The following is a 14,465-nucleotide window of genomic DNA, read 5'->3' as shown; positions in this document are numbered from 1 at the left end:
GCGAGACGGGGTTTGGGTGCAAGTAGTGAATCTGGGAGGTGATCCCGGGAAGCACGGTGAGGACACAGGGCAGTGGGAGGAGAGAGGAGTCAGAGGAAGTGCACCGCCCGGCCGGCGTGGCTCAGTGGTTGAGCACCTACCAGTGAACCAGGAGGTCAGGGTTCAATTCCGGTCAAGGGCACATGCCCGGGTTGCAGGCTCGATCCCCAGCGTGGGGCGTGCAGGAGGCAGCCGATCCATGACTCTCCTCAGTGATGTTTCCATCTCTCTGTCCCTCTCCCTTCCTCTCTGACATCAATATATATATATATATATATAGAGATACAGACACAGATTTTTTTAAAAAAAGAATACAGTGTTTAAAAAATATATTTTTATTGGTACATGAGACGATGCTCACCCTCTGAGCCGCTCCGGCCAGGCACCTTTTAAATTTTTTTTCTGACCTCCAGGCTCATGACCTTCCTCCTCCCCTCCTATTTCAAATCCCAAGTCCAAACCCATCGCTGGGCCCCCGGCGACCCCGCTGTGGCCCGCACGCGGTGTTCTCGGCAGTCACGTTTCTCCTCTTTGTCAGCAGCATCTGATGTGCGCGGGGCTGTGGTGCCTGGTGGAAGGAGACGCCTCCTGCAAGACCAAGCTGGACCCTCCCCTGGACGGCACCGAGTGTGGGGCAGACAAGGTAACCGCCTCCCTCCATCCCAGTGGGCAGCCCCGTCCCCTGGGCATTGGGCACGTCTCCCAAGAAGCCGTCTGCAGCGTTCCCTGGGGAATCCCCTGGGCCTCCCCAGGAATGCCCACGGAGCCCACTCGGGGCTGAGGGCCACTTCCATTATCCCTTTTGTTTCCTTAAAAGATACAAGAATCATTTGCTCATTATTATTTTTAATATATTTTTTAATTGATTTCAGAGAGGAAGAGAGAGGGGGAGTGAGAGAAACAACAGTGATGAGAGAGTCATGGATCGTCTGCCTCCTGCACGCCCCCTAGTGGAGATCGAGCCTGCAACCCGGGCCTGTGCCCTGACCGGGAATGGAACCGTGACCTCCTGGTTCATAGATTGACGCTCAACTACTGAGCCACGTCGGCCGGGCTGCTTATTATTTTTGTTAAATTAACACTGTTTGTCATACAAGTGGATTTACTTGCAAACTTTTACATCAATGGATCATAAATGGAAAAGCAGGGTCGCTTGTCTTACAGGAAAGACTGGGGTGAAATAGATTTAATGAGAGCAGCTGTTCCGTGCTAGCTCAAGGTTAAGAGAGCGAGCCTGCCGCCTGGTCTTCCTTAGCAGCAGGGGGATGGATGAGCGTTAGAGAAGAGAGGTGTCGCCCGGCCAGTGTGGCTCCGTGGCTGAGCGTCGACCTATGAACCAGGAGGTCGTGGTTTGATTCCCGGTCAGGGCACATGCCCGGGTTTCGGGCTCCATCCCCAGTAGGGGGCGTGCAGGAGGCAGCCGGTCCATGATTCTCATCATGGATGTTTCTGTCTCTCTCCCTCTCCCTTCCTCTCTGAAATTAATAAACTATATTTTTTTAAAAATAGAGAAGAGAGGTGTCCAGGGCCAGCCTTGCTCCCTGGTGGCATGGCGAGACCGAAGGGGAGGCTGTGATTGGCAACCGGCACCTCAGCTCCCCCCCTCCAGGCTTCGTGCCTCACACGTTGGGAAGTCCTGTTTTAGGGCCGGCTTCCTCTTGTCCTCAGGGAAGCCAGCGTTGCCCACGTGGGGCCCGCTCGTCCTCCCCAAGCAGCAAACCCCACCCTGACGTTCGAAGCCCCAGAGCTGGGCCCGCTGCCCTCCGGGGTCAGAGGCCCTCTCACGCAGCCACGTTCGCACAAGCCCAGGTCTCTCCACGCGCCCCGGGGATTCCGCCCTCTGCTGGGCACTTAGCACACCCGCGTGGAGCAATCCAAGTGGACGTTTAGGGCGAGACCCCAGCCCCGAGGGACGTGGGTGTCAGGCCGCGCTGCGTGGGGAGGTCGCAGAGGTGGCAAGCTCGCCCACCCCGACCCAGGCTGCTGGGACGTCAGGGGGGCCGGGCGATGGGACCGCGGGGGCGGGCACCTCGTCACGGGGGCGGCCTGCTGTGTTGCAGTGGTGCCGCGCGGGCGAGTGCGTGAGCAAGACGCCCATCCCGGAGCACGTGGACGGCGACTGGAGCCCCTGGGGCGCCTGGAGCATGTGCAGCCGCACGTGCGGGACCGGAGCCCGCTTCCGGCAGAGGAAATGCGACAACCCCCCGTGAGTGCCCCCAGCCTCCCCGGCACCTCCATGGGGCTCGCGGCCTGCGGGTCTCAGTGCCCCTGACAGGGTTTGTCTCACAAGGAGGCGCAAGGAAACGGAACTACACCAGGGCCGGGGCGGGGCGCATGTCAGGGGCATCCTCAGTCCGGTTCTTTCTGGGGAACAGAGGCACCTCCATCCAAAGGCTTCCAGAGCCCGGCCGGTATTGTCCAGTGGTTAGCATCCCCCTAGGAGCCAGGAGGTCACGATTCCATTCCCGGTCAGGGCACATGCCCGGGTTGTGGGCTCCATCCCAGTAGGGAGCGTGCAGGAGGCAGCCGATCCATGATAGATTCTCTCTCATCATTGATGTTTCTATCTCTCCCTCTCCCTTCCTCTCTCTCTCAAATCAATCATCTCTAGCCAGTGTGGCTCAGTGGATAAAGTGTTGGCCTGCAGACTGAAAGGTCGCAGGTTGGATTCCGGTCAAGGGCACGCACCTCGGTTTCAGGCTCCATCCCCGGCCCGTCGGGTGCGTGCAGGAGGCAGCCAATCCGTGTGTCTGTCTCCCATTGGTGTTTCTCTCTGTCTCTCCCTCTCCCTTCCACTCTCTCTCAAAATCAGCCCAGAAAATACCCTGGGGGAAGGATGCACAGCAACAACAACAAAATCAATAGAAATGAAAGACTTTTTTAAGAAGGGTTCCAGGGAGAGCTGGAGGCCAGACCTCCGGCCGGCGGCGTGTGGCTCCGCAGGGGAGGTCACTCCAGGGGAGCCGCAGGCGGGGACGGCGGCCAGCTCGGGCTGCCGGCTGCTGTGGGAGCGCCCGGGTGGCCGAGGAGCTCACCTGCTATCTCAGTGGTCGGCAAACCGCGGCTCGCGAGCCACATGCCCCTTGAGTGTGGCTCTTCCACAAAATACCACGGCCTGGGCGAGTCTATTTTGAAGAAGTGGTGTTAGAAGAAGTTTAAGTTTAAAACATGTGGCTCTCCAAAGGAATTTCAATTGTCGTGCTGTTGGTATTTGGCTCTGTGGACTGATGAGTTTGCCGACCACTGGCTGAAGCCGTCCTCCTGGCACTGGGACCGGAAGCGGCGCTGTCTTCTTCCTCGCAGGCCGTCTTTCTCTGACGGTGGGGACACCGGCCCTCTGGCCCATCTTCGCGCGTCGGTTCGGAACGCGTGGGGCGAGGTGTGCGCCCACTCACGCTTCCCTCGCCACGTGGGTTTCCTCTTCTCTCGAAACGCCCCCTTTTCACTCTTTCTGAAAATGGCCCGCTCGCCGTCTCCGGGGCCCTCAGCTGCATCCCATTAATGCCGTAAACGAGCGCGGTATAAATTATGACTCACCCGAAAGGCTTTTTATCCACAATTAAGTCATGTTGATGAATAATTAGCAACCCCCCTGTGTGCGAACCCTGCTGTCCTGGCGGGAGCCCAGCCCATAAATCACACGCGCCAGGGGCGGGCGGCGGGGGGCAGCGGCGCTAAATCTCTCGGGGCTGCTCCCCTGGCCAGCGTGGAGGCCCCCGGGTTACAGGGAAATTTATGCTCACGTTGAGTCCATGCCAGGAACACCTTTCCCTCCTGGTGGTGCTAAGGGAGTCGGTGCTGCACAGTTGGTCCTATTAAAGCCTTTTCCTCTGGCCCCCAACAGAGCGCCCGACTCACAGGGGTGCTCAGTGCTTTAGGAATGACTGTTCCCTTAAGAGCACTGATGGTGCATTAAGGTTCCCCAGAGAAAGAGAACCAATAGGAGACAGATGATAGATGGGTGATAGGTAATAGATAGCTAGATGATAGGTAGGTAGGTAGGTAGGTAGATAGATAGATAGATAGATAGATAGATAGATAACAGATAGGTGATAGAAGATAGGTGGATAAAATAGATGATAATTAGATAGATGATAGATAATAGATAGATGATAGATAATAGATAGATGATAGATGCTGAATAGATGGTAGATAATAGATAGATGATAGATAGGTAGATAGATAGATAACAGATATATAGGTGATAGAAGATAGATAGATAGATAGATAGATGATACATAATAGATACATGATAGATGGATAGATAAATAGAAGATAGATGATAGATAATAGATAGATGATAGATAGGTAGATAGATAACAGATAGATAGGTGATAGAAGATAGATAGATAGATACTAGGAGATAGATAGATAGATAGATAGATAGATAGATGGTAGATAGGTAGACAGATGGATAGATGGTAGATGGATGGTAGATGATGGATAGATGGTAGACCCACCCCTGTTGGCACCACTCAGTGCAGCCCTCCAACATCTGCCCGCCCCCCGCCCGGGTGCCCGCTCACTGAGAGTCAGTGACCCTCTGCGTTTCCAGTGCCCCCCAGACACTCACCTCGTGGTGTTTCCCCTGACGCACGGAGCTCATTGCAAAGGACTGTGCCAGGGAGGTGGGTCAGGCGGGCCTGGGACCATCTGCTCACTGAGGCCACCCGAATGCTGTGGACAGCCAGGGAGCCGGGCCAGTCCCCTGCACACGAGGGCCGTCTTCGCCGGTGCCCCCCTCTCCCCTCCCCCCCCCCCCGCCCCGTGCCCGAGAGACTGTCGCCCATGGATAGGGTGCTCCCTGGCCTCTTAGGACCAGCTCTAAGCTCTGACCCAGTCGGGTTTATTCCGAGGGAGCCCAGCAGTCTGGTACTATTTACACCTTGGTGCTCTGTCTGAGCTTCCTGCCCAGCCCGTGTGGCTCAGTGGTTGAGCATCGACTTATAATCCAGGAGGTCACGGTTCGATTCTGGGTCAGGGCACAGGCCCGGGTTGTGGGCTCGATCCCCAGTGTGGGGCGTGCAGGAGGCAGCTGATCCATGATTCTCTCTCATCGAGGAAGTTTCTCTTTATTCTCCCCCTCCCTTCCTCTCTGAAATCAGTACAAATATATATTTTTAAAAACACCAGACTTCCTGTTCTAAAGGGCGATGGCTGGCTCTTTTCCTCGCCTTCAGGGACCCTCCGCAGGTGAATGGGAAGTGGAGGGGCCGGCCTGGGGGGCTGTTCAGCCGCAGCGGGGTGCCTCCCTCTGGGGAGCTGTGAGGGCCAGGCCGGCCGCGCCAGCTGCTTTTGCAGGCGGACCTGGTGTGGTGACGGTTACAGAACACAGCTGATGGCGGCCCAGAGCCAAGCTGACCCAACAGCGTTCCCTCCGGCTCCGTCCTCCCCTCACCAGGCCGGCTGCCTTGCCAGGTCCCAGGATGTGCAAGCCTCCCTGCTGTGCGCATCTCGGCCTGGCCTCACCCCCGCCCCCCTTCCCTTCAGTCCTGGCCCCTCTCCCGTCTCCTCCAGCTGGTTTATTCACTGTCCAAACACACTGGCAAGAGAGTCCCTCCCTTCACCCCCTTCTTTCTCTCTGTCTTGGTCTTTCCAGCTATTGGAATGTGCGCTTCTCGCCAGCTGACATCCAGGCTCGGGGGTCATCCGTGTCTTGGATCCAGCCTCCTCGGCACGTGTTTCCCCGCCCTGATCTGTGTCCCTCTCGGTGGGAGTTTCCGCCCGAAGTCTGCAGGGTGGGAAGGTCGCCTGTAAGGCGGATGCCGGAGCCCCATGCATCCGAGGGCGCGTGTCTGGGGGAGGAGGGCTGGAAAGGCTCGGGGCTCTCGGGAGGAGAGGCAGCTCTGTGGGAGCCCCAGGAGGAAGGGCGTGGAAGCAGCCGGAACCAGGAAGGCGGCAGGTCACGGGGCGGAGTGCCCCCCGGAGCATCAGGAGGGGAAGCCACCTGCTGGCTAAGGCCCCTGTCCCGGCTTTGGCTCCCACAGGGAAACCCCGTATGTGCCCTTGCCACGCCAAAACCACGTGGATGGTTTTTATTTTTATTTTTTTAAATAGATTTGTATTGATTTCAGAGAGGAAGGGAGAGGGAGAGAGAGAGAGAGAAACATCAATGATGAGAGCATCATCCATCGGCTGCCTCCTGCACGCCCCCTACTGGGGATCTAGCCCACAACCCGGGCATGTGCCCTGACCGGGAATCGAACCATGACCTCCTGGTTCGTAGGTCGATGTTCAACCACTGAGCCACACCGGCCGGCCCGATGGCTAAGTTTGAAGTTCGGATGAAAGACACAGTGGGTGGATCTGGCTAACCGATACTCACCGCATTCGTGTCCAGATGGCCCTGACTGACGGCCTCAGCCTGCACTTCCCTGAGGGCTCACTGACACCGAGATGGGAGGGGGGGAGCAGAGGGGGTGCCCTGGAGACCTGCCCGGCCCCTCCCCTCCTGGCAAGGAGGCAGGGACGGAGCACCCGCCGGGCCGGTTAACTCAGTGGGCCGCTCTCTCCCCTCCAGCCCCGGGCCCGGGGGCGCGCACTGCCTGGGCGCCAGCGTGGAGCACGCGGCCTGCGAGAACCCGCCCTGCCCCAAGGGCCTGCCCAGCTTCCGGGACCAGCAGTGCCAGACGCACGACCGGCTGAGCAGCAAGAAGAAGGGGCTGCTCACGGCAGTGGTGGTGGACGGTAAGGGATAGGGCGTGTCCTTTCCCTCCGTTCCTTTCCCGGGAACCTGAACACCTCCTGGGAGAACCCGGAGGGCACCCCCACCGCAGTCCGCCCCGAGGACGCCCAGTCCTCCTGCCCAGGTCAGCCTGGGAGGGACCCACGGCTAGGGCCTGGCGTTGACCTTGGACGACATAGCTCTGTGCCATTTCCCAAGAGCACCTGCGAGGCAGGCAGCAGCCCAGATGCCTCCCGCACCCCCATTTGCAGCAAGTAGAGGGGGGTGGTTCCAGCAGCCTGCTGCCTGCTTCTAGGGCCCAGGGCCAACTGTGTGGAGGGGGAGGCTGTGCGGGGCCGGGTCAGGGGGCGTCTGCCGCCTCCCTTTCCATTGTTGGTGCTCCCTGCAATTTCCAGGATCGTTTTGGGTTGGTTTTCACTCTTTTTGTAATTTTTTTTATTTTTTTGATTTCAGAGAGGAAGGGAGAGGGAGTGAGAGAGACATATCAATGATGAGAGAATCATTGATCGGCAGCCTCCTGCACGCCCCCTCCTAGGGTTTGAGCCTGCACCCCGGGCCTGAAATCGAACCCAGGACCCTTCAGTCCGCAGGCCGACGCTCAATCCACTGAGCCAGACCAGCCAGGGCCACCCCGAGGAGCCTGTGTACCTCGGCTTCCCGGGAGGGGCGCCGGCAGCTGCATGCAGACTCTCGCCGCCCTCGGCCTGGCCGTGCCTGGGCCGCAGGAAACCGCGGGAGGCTCCCAGCAGCCTCGGGTGCACATGGACCCCCCGGCGGGAGGGAGACAGCAAACCTTCAGCCGTGCCCACACTGAGAGGCAAGGACTCCGAGCCCTGGGCCGGGCCTCCCACTCCCGGGAGCGAGAGGAGGTCACGGCCAGGGCTCGCCCCGCCCTCCGCTCCGCTCTGTGCACGGGGTCTGTGTTTTCCTTTCCTTCGCCTCTTGCTTCGGTTTTCAGTTCTCCGGCCTCGTTTCTTCAAACACAGAAATCCCACGGAAATGTCTGTTTTTCCACCCATTTCTCCAAGTCCCGAAACGCTGCCTTTCACGTCTAACCGCGGCGGGAGGGCTGACCTCCCCGCCGCCCAGCCCCGCAGTGGCTGGGAGCCACCTCTGCCCAGACCCCCCTCCGGGGCCTCGCCGGGGGCTCCTTGGGGAGGCTCCTTGCCTTCGGACGGTTTCACCCACTCGCTTTTTGGTGTATTCCTCCCCCTCCCCCCCCACAAAGCAAGACATCATGGTGAGCACCACCACCTTTGATCTGAAAAGGGCCACCATACTTATTTATTTTTAATATATTTTTATTGATTTCAGAGAGGAAGGGAGAGGGAGAGAGAGAGAAAAACATCAATGATGAGAGAGAATCATGGATCGGCTGCCTCCTGCGCACCCTCTACAGGGACAGGGCCTGCAACCTGGGCATGTGCCCTGACCAGGATTCGAGCCGTGACCTCCTGGTTCCTAAGTCAATACTCAACCACTGAGCCATGCCGGCCGGGTGCTGAAAAGGCCACCGTCTTGGATAAGGAAGCCGGGGTACAGTCAGCATTTCGCCTTTGACAGACCTGGAGTTCAGGGCTTTGCAGGGGCCACCTCCCCTCTGGGGTGCACTCTCCAGCCTTCCCGCAGATTCGGTTTCATCTCCTTCTCAAACATGAACAGGAGCCAGCCCTTTGCTGAGGAGCGTTGCAGAGGAGAAAGACCAAATCCTCAATGGCCGACCCAGAGCAGGGAGGAGAGAGCAGCGTGTCAGCGTCCCTGTCCACCGCCGCTTTCTGAAAGGCCTGGGCCCGCTCGGCAGCGGCAGGCGCGACCCCGCGGTCGGCCCGGCTCTTGGGGAGCCCCCGGTGACTGCCCTATTCATAGCTCTGCTATCGCTGCGGAATTCTTTGGCCGGTGACGCACAGTTCAGGGAGGGAGACGCTATATTTTTTCCTATTTTCTCTTCTCAAAAGAAGGGGGGGAAAAAAAGAAAACAAGGAAATTCTTGCAGAGGTAGATTTTCCAAGGGAGGACTCGGGACCACAAACCCTCGCTCCTTAGAAACCACTGCTCCGTGGAAAAGCCTCCGACAGAACCCGTGGACGTGGCCGTGGCCCAGGGCCAACCCACCCGCTCCTGCCTTCCCCGTGGAACCTCATCGCAGCCGAAACCTTGAAGAGCTCAGGCCTCCCGGGCCGGGCCAGCAGGCCACGCGCCCGCCCCTGCACATTCCAGTCCGTCTCCCCAGTAAGGCGGAACCCCTCCGGGTTGGAGCCCCCGGGGGGACCGGGCGGTGTGCTGGTGAAGGCTCTCACACTCCAGCTCAGTCAGGCCAGCTGGAGCTGCTTAACACAACAGAGGGAAGGTGCCCGCCCGGCCGGTGTGGCTCCGTGGCTGAGCGGCGACCTATGAACCAGGAGGTCACGGTTCGATTCCCGGTCAGGGCACAGGCCCGGGTTGCAGGCTCGATCCCCAGTAGCAGGCGTGCAGGAGGCAGCCGATCCATGAGTCTCTCCCATCATTGATGCTTCTCTCACTCTCCCTCTCCCTTCCTCTCTCTGAAATCAATAAAAATTAAAAAAAAAATTTTTTTAATTCACTGTTTTGAAACTGCTTTAGCCAGGGGACGCTTCCTTATAACCTTAGGACACTCCCCTCTAGCCTTCTAGGACACGCCTTCCCACCCACGGCGTGGGTCAGGGTGCCACGGGACACCAGCCACGGAGAGCAGCGAGCGCAGTGGCCCTTTAGTGACGGCACTCGTTCGAGAAGGCCCGGGCGCTGGGGGAGAGCGGATCCGCTGTGGCAGGAGCCCTCCAGCGCCGTGTCCGGTCCTCTGAGGCCCTGCAAGCCCCACAAGGCTTTCTGGCCCCCCCCCCTCGCTCCCCAGGCGCCCCCCCGCCCGGGAGGACCCTAGGGAGACGCTGGTAGAGAGCGCACGCAGGCGTCCGTGGTCCGTCGAGGGTCCTTTGCAGAGCAGTCAACCGCGCCCTGCATGGCCCTCCTCACGCCGACGTTCACCCCCTTTCCCTCCCCAGATAAGCCGTGTGAGCTGTACTGCTCGCCCCTGGGGAAGGAGTCCCCGCTGCTGGTGGCCGACCGGGTCCTGGACGGCACGCCCTGCGGGCCCTACGAGACCGACCTCTGCGTGCACGGCAGGTGCCAGGTGACGTGTGTTCTCCGTGCTCGGCGGGGCTGCAAGGAGGCGGCTCGCTCTCCTCGGGGGCTCGGCGGGGGTGGGGGGCCGGGGAGCCCTGGGGAAGTGGGTTTTCTTTTTAAAAAGAAATATATTTTTATTGCCCTGGCCGGTGTTGCTCAGTGGATAGAGCGTTGGCCTGCGGACCGAAGGGTCCCGGGTTCGATTCCGGTCAAGGGCAAGTACTTCGGTTGCAGGTTCCTCCCTGGCCCAGGCCCTGGTCAGGGTGCGTGCAGGAGGCAACCAATCGATGTGTTTCTCTCACATCGATATTTCTCTCTGTCTTTCTCTCTTTCACCCTCTCTAAAATCAATGGGAAAACATCCTTGGGTGAGGATTAATATATATATATATATTTAAATTGATTTTAGAGAGAGTGAGAGAGAAACATCTGTTGATGGATCGCTGCCTCCTGCACGCCCCACGCTGGCCATGGAGCCCGCCACCCGGCTGTGTGCCGTGACCGGGAATCGCACCGTGACCTCCTGGTTCACGGGTCGACCGCTGCGCAACCACCAAGCCAGGCCGGCCGGGCAGGGGACTGGGTTTTCTTAAGAAGGTGCCAGGGGGCTGCCTCCCACCACCTGGCACCCCTCCTGTGGGCTCACCTGGCGACCACCCAGGAGTCGCGGTGGCTGAAAGAGGAGGGTCTCGTGGTGTCGAATGTTCACAAATGTCTGAGCAACTTGAGACGTGATGACAAAGGGAAGAGCGGGTGTGGCCGAGGCGAGGCTGGGGGATGCGTGTGAGCGTATGTTTTTGGACAAGCTCTGCTCTGGTTCGAGACAAAAGATACAGAACGAAGCAGATGCCTTTGCAAATGGTACCCCAAGGGGCGCAGATGCCTGGCTTTTGGGAACTTGCCCCTCCCACTGGGATATGGTCCCCAAACCCATCCCGATGTTGCCTGTCTGTGACTCACTGGAACGATGATAAATGCCACGGAAGGGGACAAAGAGAAACAGGAAGGAGGGGGCCCCCACGCGGCACCCCCACCCTCAAGTCTAGCTCCCCGGGTTGGTCTTCCTGTGTGCCTCCTTCTCACATGTGAGCGGTCACCCAGAGATGACCTGCTATTTGAAGGAAACCAGCAGCCGGCCCGAGAAAGACCAAGAAAAACACACAGGAAAACGCACCCTGGCAGAAGAAATGGAGATAATTATAGACTCCTGCAGAATTCTAGAATTCTGCTGCCAAGTCAGCAACCAAGCATGGGAGCAAAATAAAGTGAGATACACGGGAGAACTCAGCAATGTTCTTTTCCAGGCGCCGTGCTCAGAGAAATGGCGTGCCCTTTAACCAAACAAGGGGAGAGTCGAGAAGGGGGAGGCAAGCCCGGCCGGCGTGGCTCCGTGGTTGAGCGTCCACCTAGGAACCTGGAGGTCACGGTTCGATTCCCGGTCAGGGCACAGGCCTGGGTTGCAGGCTCCATCCCCAGTGTGGGGCGTGCAGGAGGCAGCCGATCCATGATTCTCTCTCATCATTGATGTTTCTCTCTCCATCTCCCTCTCCCTTCCTCTCTGAAATCAATAAATATATACATTAAAAAAAAAATAGGCGAGGGCTGCGAATTGGTAGGACTAACCGGGAGCCCAGGAAATGCCGGGTGGAGGGCTGGTGCCCCCGGCCTGACAGTCTTCAGTCCCAGTGGAATAAGGAGTCGGTGGCGTCCCTCTGACGGAGGAGAGAGAATGCGCTGTCATTGCAAGATGGCTGTTAAGTTACAGAAAGCGCACGCTCGCCTTCCCAGCCAGAAAAACAGGCCACTGAGTCACGCCTGCCGGGCTGGGGGCGCTGCCGCCTTCCTGGGCCCCCTTCTCTCTGTCAGACACTAAAGAATGCATTTGGCCACGAGGTGGGTGCAAATGTCCCCTTCCGTGGCATTTATCATCGTTCCAATGAGTCACAGATCCATAATGCAAGCCGGATCCCATTCACGCTTTGCTCTTCGGACTTGAAAATAAGTTAGCTATTTGCTCGGGCCTCTGGGAGTATCGGGGCCCCCAGCCCCGTCTGCTGGGCCTCACGGAGGAGTCGCCTCATGCCCGGCCTCCCTGAGACCGGGACCCAGGCTCACGCGGCTCTCTGGTCCCCCAGAAAATCGGCTGCGACGGCATCATTGGCTCGGCGGCCAAGGAGGACCGGTGCGGGGTGTGCAGCGGGGACGGCAAGACCTGCCGCGTGGTCAAGGGCGACTTCAGCCACTCCCGGGGGACAGGTGAGCGGGGCGCAAGCCTGTGTTCTGCGGGTGTCTTCCTCCCTTCGCCCCCAAGCCGGCGATCGTGTGCCTGCCCTGCATTGGGTGTTGAAGGGCTGGTGGGTCATGGGGAGGTGACCTGGGACTTCAGGGGCACAGTTTCTGAAAGGCAGAGGAAGGTGTTTTATCCACAATGACGCGGGGGTCCCGTCTGTAAGATGGGGGCTTGTGTGAGAATCCGTGCCTGCCCCCCGGCTCCTGAGGGGGACTGAGGGGAGCCGGGCGGCTCCGTCTAGTCTCATAGCCACTGGCCACTGAGCCGCTTCAAACGTTTTTGTTGTTGTTAATCCTCGGGACCCAAGGATATTTTTTCCTTTGATTTTTTTTTCCAAAAATATGTTTTTATTGATTTCAGAGAGAGGGAAGGAAAGGGGGAGAGAGAGAAACATCAATGAAGACAGAGAATCATTGCTTGGCTGCCTCCTGCACACCCCCTACGGGGGATCGAGGCCGCAGCCCCGGGCATGTGTCCTGACTGGGAATTGAACCGCGACCTCCTGGTTCATAGGCCCACGCTCAACCACTGAGCCACGGTGGCCCACGAGCCTTTCATCCAATGCACATTTACTCAGCATGACGACGATGTCAGAGGCAGGAGGTATGCAGAAGGAAAATGTAACAGACACCAAGTCCAGGGAGGGGACCCCCAGCAAACAGCCTGAGTCCCTGTGTGAGGGGGAGGCAGCTCGGCGGGGGTGCTGCAGGCAGATGAGGGCACCCCTACGTCCTAAAGAACCAGTAGAGATGGCCCAGGCAGCGTGCTCAGTGGTTGAGCATCGACCCATGAACCAGGAGGTCACGGTTCGATTCCCGGTCAGGGCACATGCTCGGGTTTCGGCTCCATCCCCACTAGGGGGCGTGCAGGAGGCAGCCGATCCATGATTGTCTCTCATCATGGATGTTTCTGTCTCTCTCCCCCTCTCCTTTCTTCTCTGAAATCAATACAAATATATTATATTTTTAAAAAAGAACAAGTAGAGATTAACTGTCAGTGGCGGTGGGACTGGGCATTTCAGGTGGAAGGAGGAACCCAGCTTCGAGCTAGTAGGATTCCCCCAGGTCATGTGACAGCTCCTTGGCGCCAGGTGTGGCTGACGGATGGCCGATTCTGTCAGCTCTGATAGGGAGGTCCCTTTCATCTCCGCCCAGCACCCGGGAGGGATGTCTCATCACCTAGAGGGTGACTATCAAAGAGAAATACCATCCCAGAGAGATAAAGGCTGTCAGACGCAGGCTTTCTGCCGGTTCCATGGAATCCTGACCCTCGTCTGAACTCCTCTGGGCCCTTTTACCTTCCGTACTTAGCTGGGGATTCCGAGCAGCCCCCACGGGGACAGCGCCCACGCCCTCCGGGACGCCCTCCTCTGTGTCCTGGAGAGGCTGATGGAGGTTATTGATGACCCTCCGGCCTGTTGCCTCCCAGCCTGAGCCGATCGAGGCCCCGGCTGCTCGCCTGCAGAAGGCGTGGGCTCCAAGGGGCCTTCACGCCGCCTTCCTCGGGCAGGCGCAGCCTTCGTTGCGTTGACACAGCGACGTGTTTGAATGGGGTGTTTTGAAAGCTCTCGGTACGAGGCTTTCACTTCATTCATTAGATCGCCATGTGACGTTACGGCCTTTCGTCCACTCGGGCCTTGGCGCCAGCGACTGTGTCCACGGGAACCCCCCACGGCGACCCACGAGCTCCGCACCCCTTTGCGTTTTGTTCTTAAAGAGAAACTTTCTTCAACAGTCTGTTCTGTTTTTAACAACATATCAAAGACCTCGTCTTAACTAATTGCATCTTCCATGACGCTAATCCAAATAAGGTCGCATTCTGAGTACCCGGGGTTAGGACTTCAGCAAATGAATTGGGGGGCGGGGGGGAGATTCGGTTCAACCCATGACTCATGCAGATAGGTAAGCGGTGCTCTCTGGCATTCCGGCAGCCCAGGGGTTCTGGCCATAGAAGGACATCTGTGATGGACACTTGTCATAGCTGCACCGGCCCACCAGCTCTGAAATCTCTATGGGGGGGGGGGTGTAGAGGGGACTTTGGTGGGCGATGGGCAGGGGTGGTTCACCCATGTGATTTGTCACCGCAGGTTATATCGAAGCCGCTGTCATTCCCGCCGGAGCCCGGAGGATCCGCGTGGTGGAGGACAAACCCGCCCACAGTTTCCTAGGTAACGCCACGACAGTGGCCTGCTCCCGGTGTCTGTTCCGAGGGCGGAGGTGGAGGGCCGGCCGGTCATCGGGGTCAGCAGCATTCCCCCAGGCCCGTGGTCAGCAAACCGCGGCTCGCGAGCCACATGCGGCTCTTTGGCCCC

The 14,465-nt window shown here is 58.6% G+C and overlaps 1 protein-coding gene across 2 annotated transcripts in view; it reads left to right on the top strand.

Annotated features, from left to right (window-relative positions):
* Positions 1–14,465, top strand: part of ADAMTS17 (ADAM metallopeptidase with thrombospondin type 1 motif 17) — an 88,109-nt gene that overhangs the window by 45,775 nt on the left and 27,869 nt on the right. The window contains exons 11-16 of one of the 2 annotated variants that reach the window (XM_079764018.1): positions 581–682; positions 2,100–2,245; positions 6,560–6,726; positions 9,745–9,872; positions 12,000–12,120; positions 14,241–14,321. In XM_079764018.1, the coding sequence (XP_079620144.1) occupies positions 581–682; positions 2,100–2,245; positions 6,560–6,726; positions 9,745–9,872; positions 12,000–12,120; positions 14,241–14,321 (745 nt within the window). Of the gene's footprint in view, positions 1–577; positions 683–2,099; positions 2,246–6,559; positions 6,727–9,744; positions 9,873–11,999; positions 12,121–14,240; positions 14,322–14,465 lie in introns of both variants that reach the window. The other variant, XM_079764017.1, reaches the window with a different exon arrangement.

The sequence above is a fragment of the Cnephaeus nilssonii genome (genome assembly GCF_951640355.1).
Source record: "Cnephaeus nilssonii genome assembly, chromosome: 24".
Taxonomy (NCBI): Eukaryota; Metazoa; Chordata; class Mammalia; order Chiroptera; family Vespertilionidae; genus Cnephaeus; species Cnephaeus nilssonii.
Note: the sequence above shows the minus strand (reverse complement) of the source record. Positions and strands in the feature narration are given on the sequence as shown.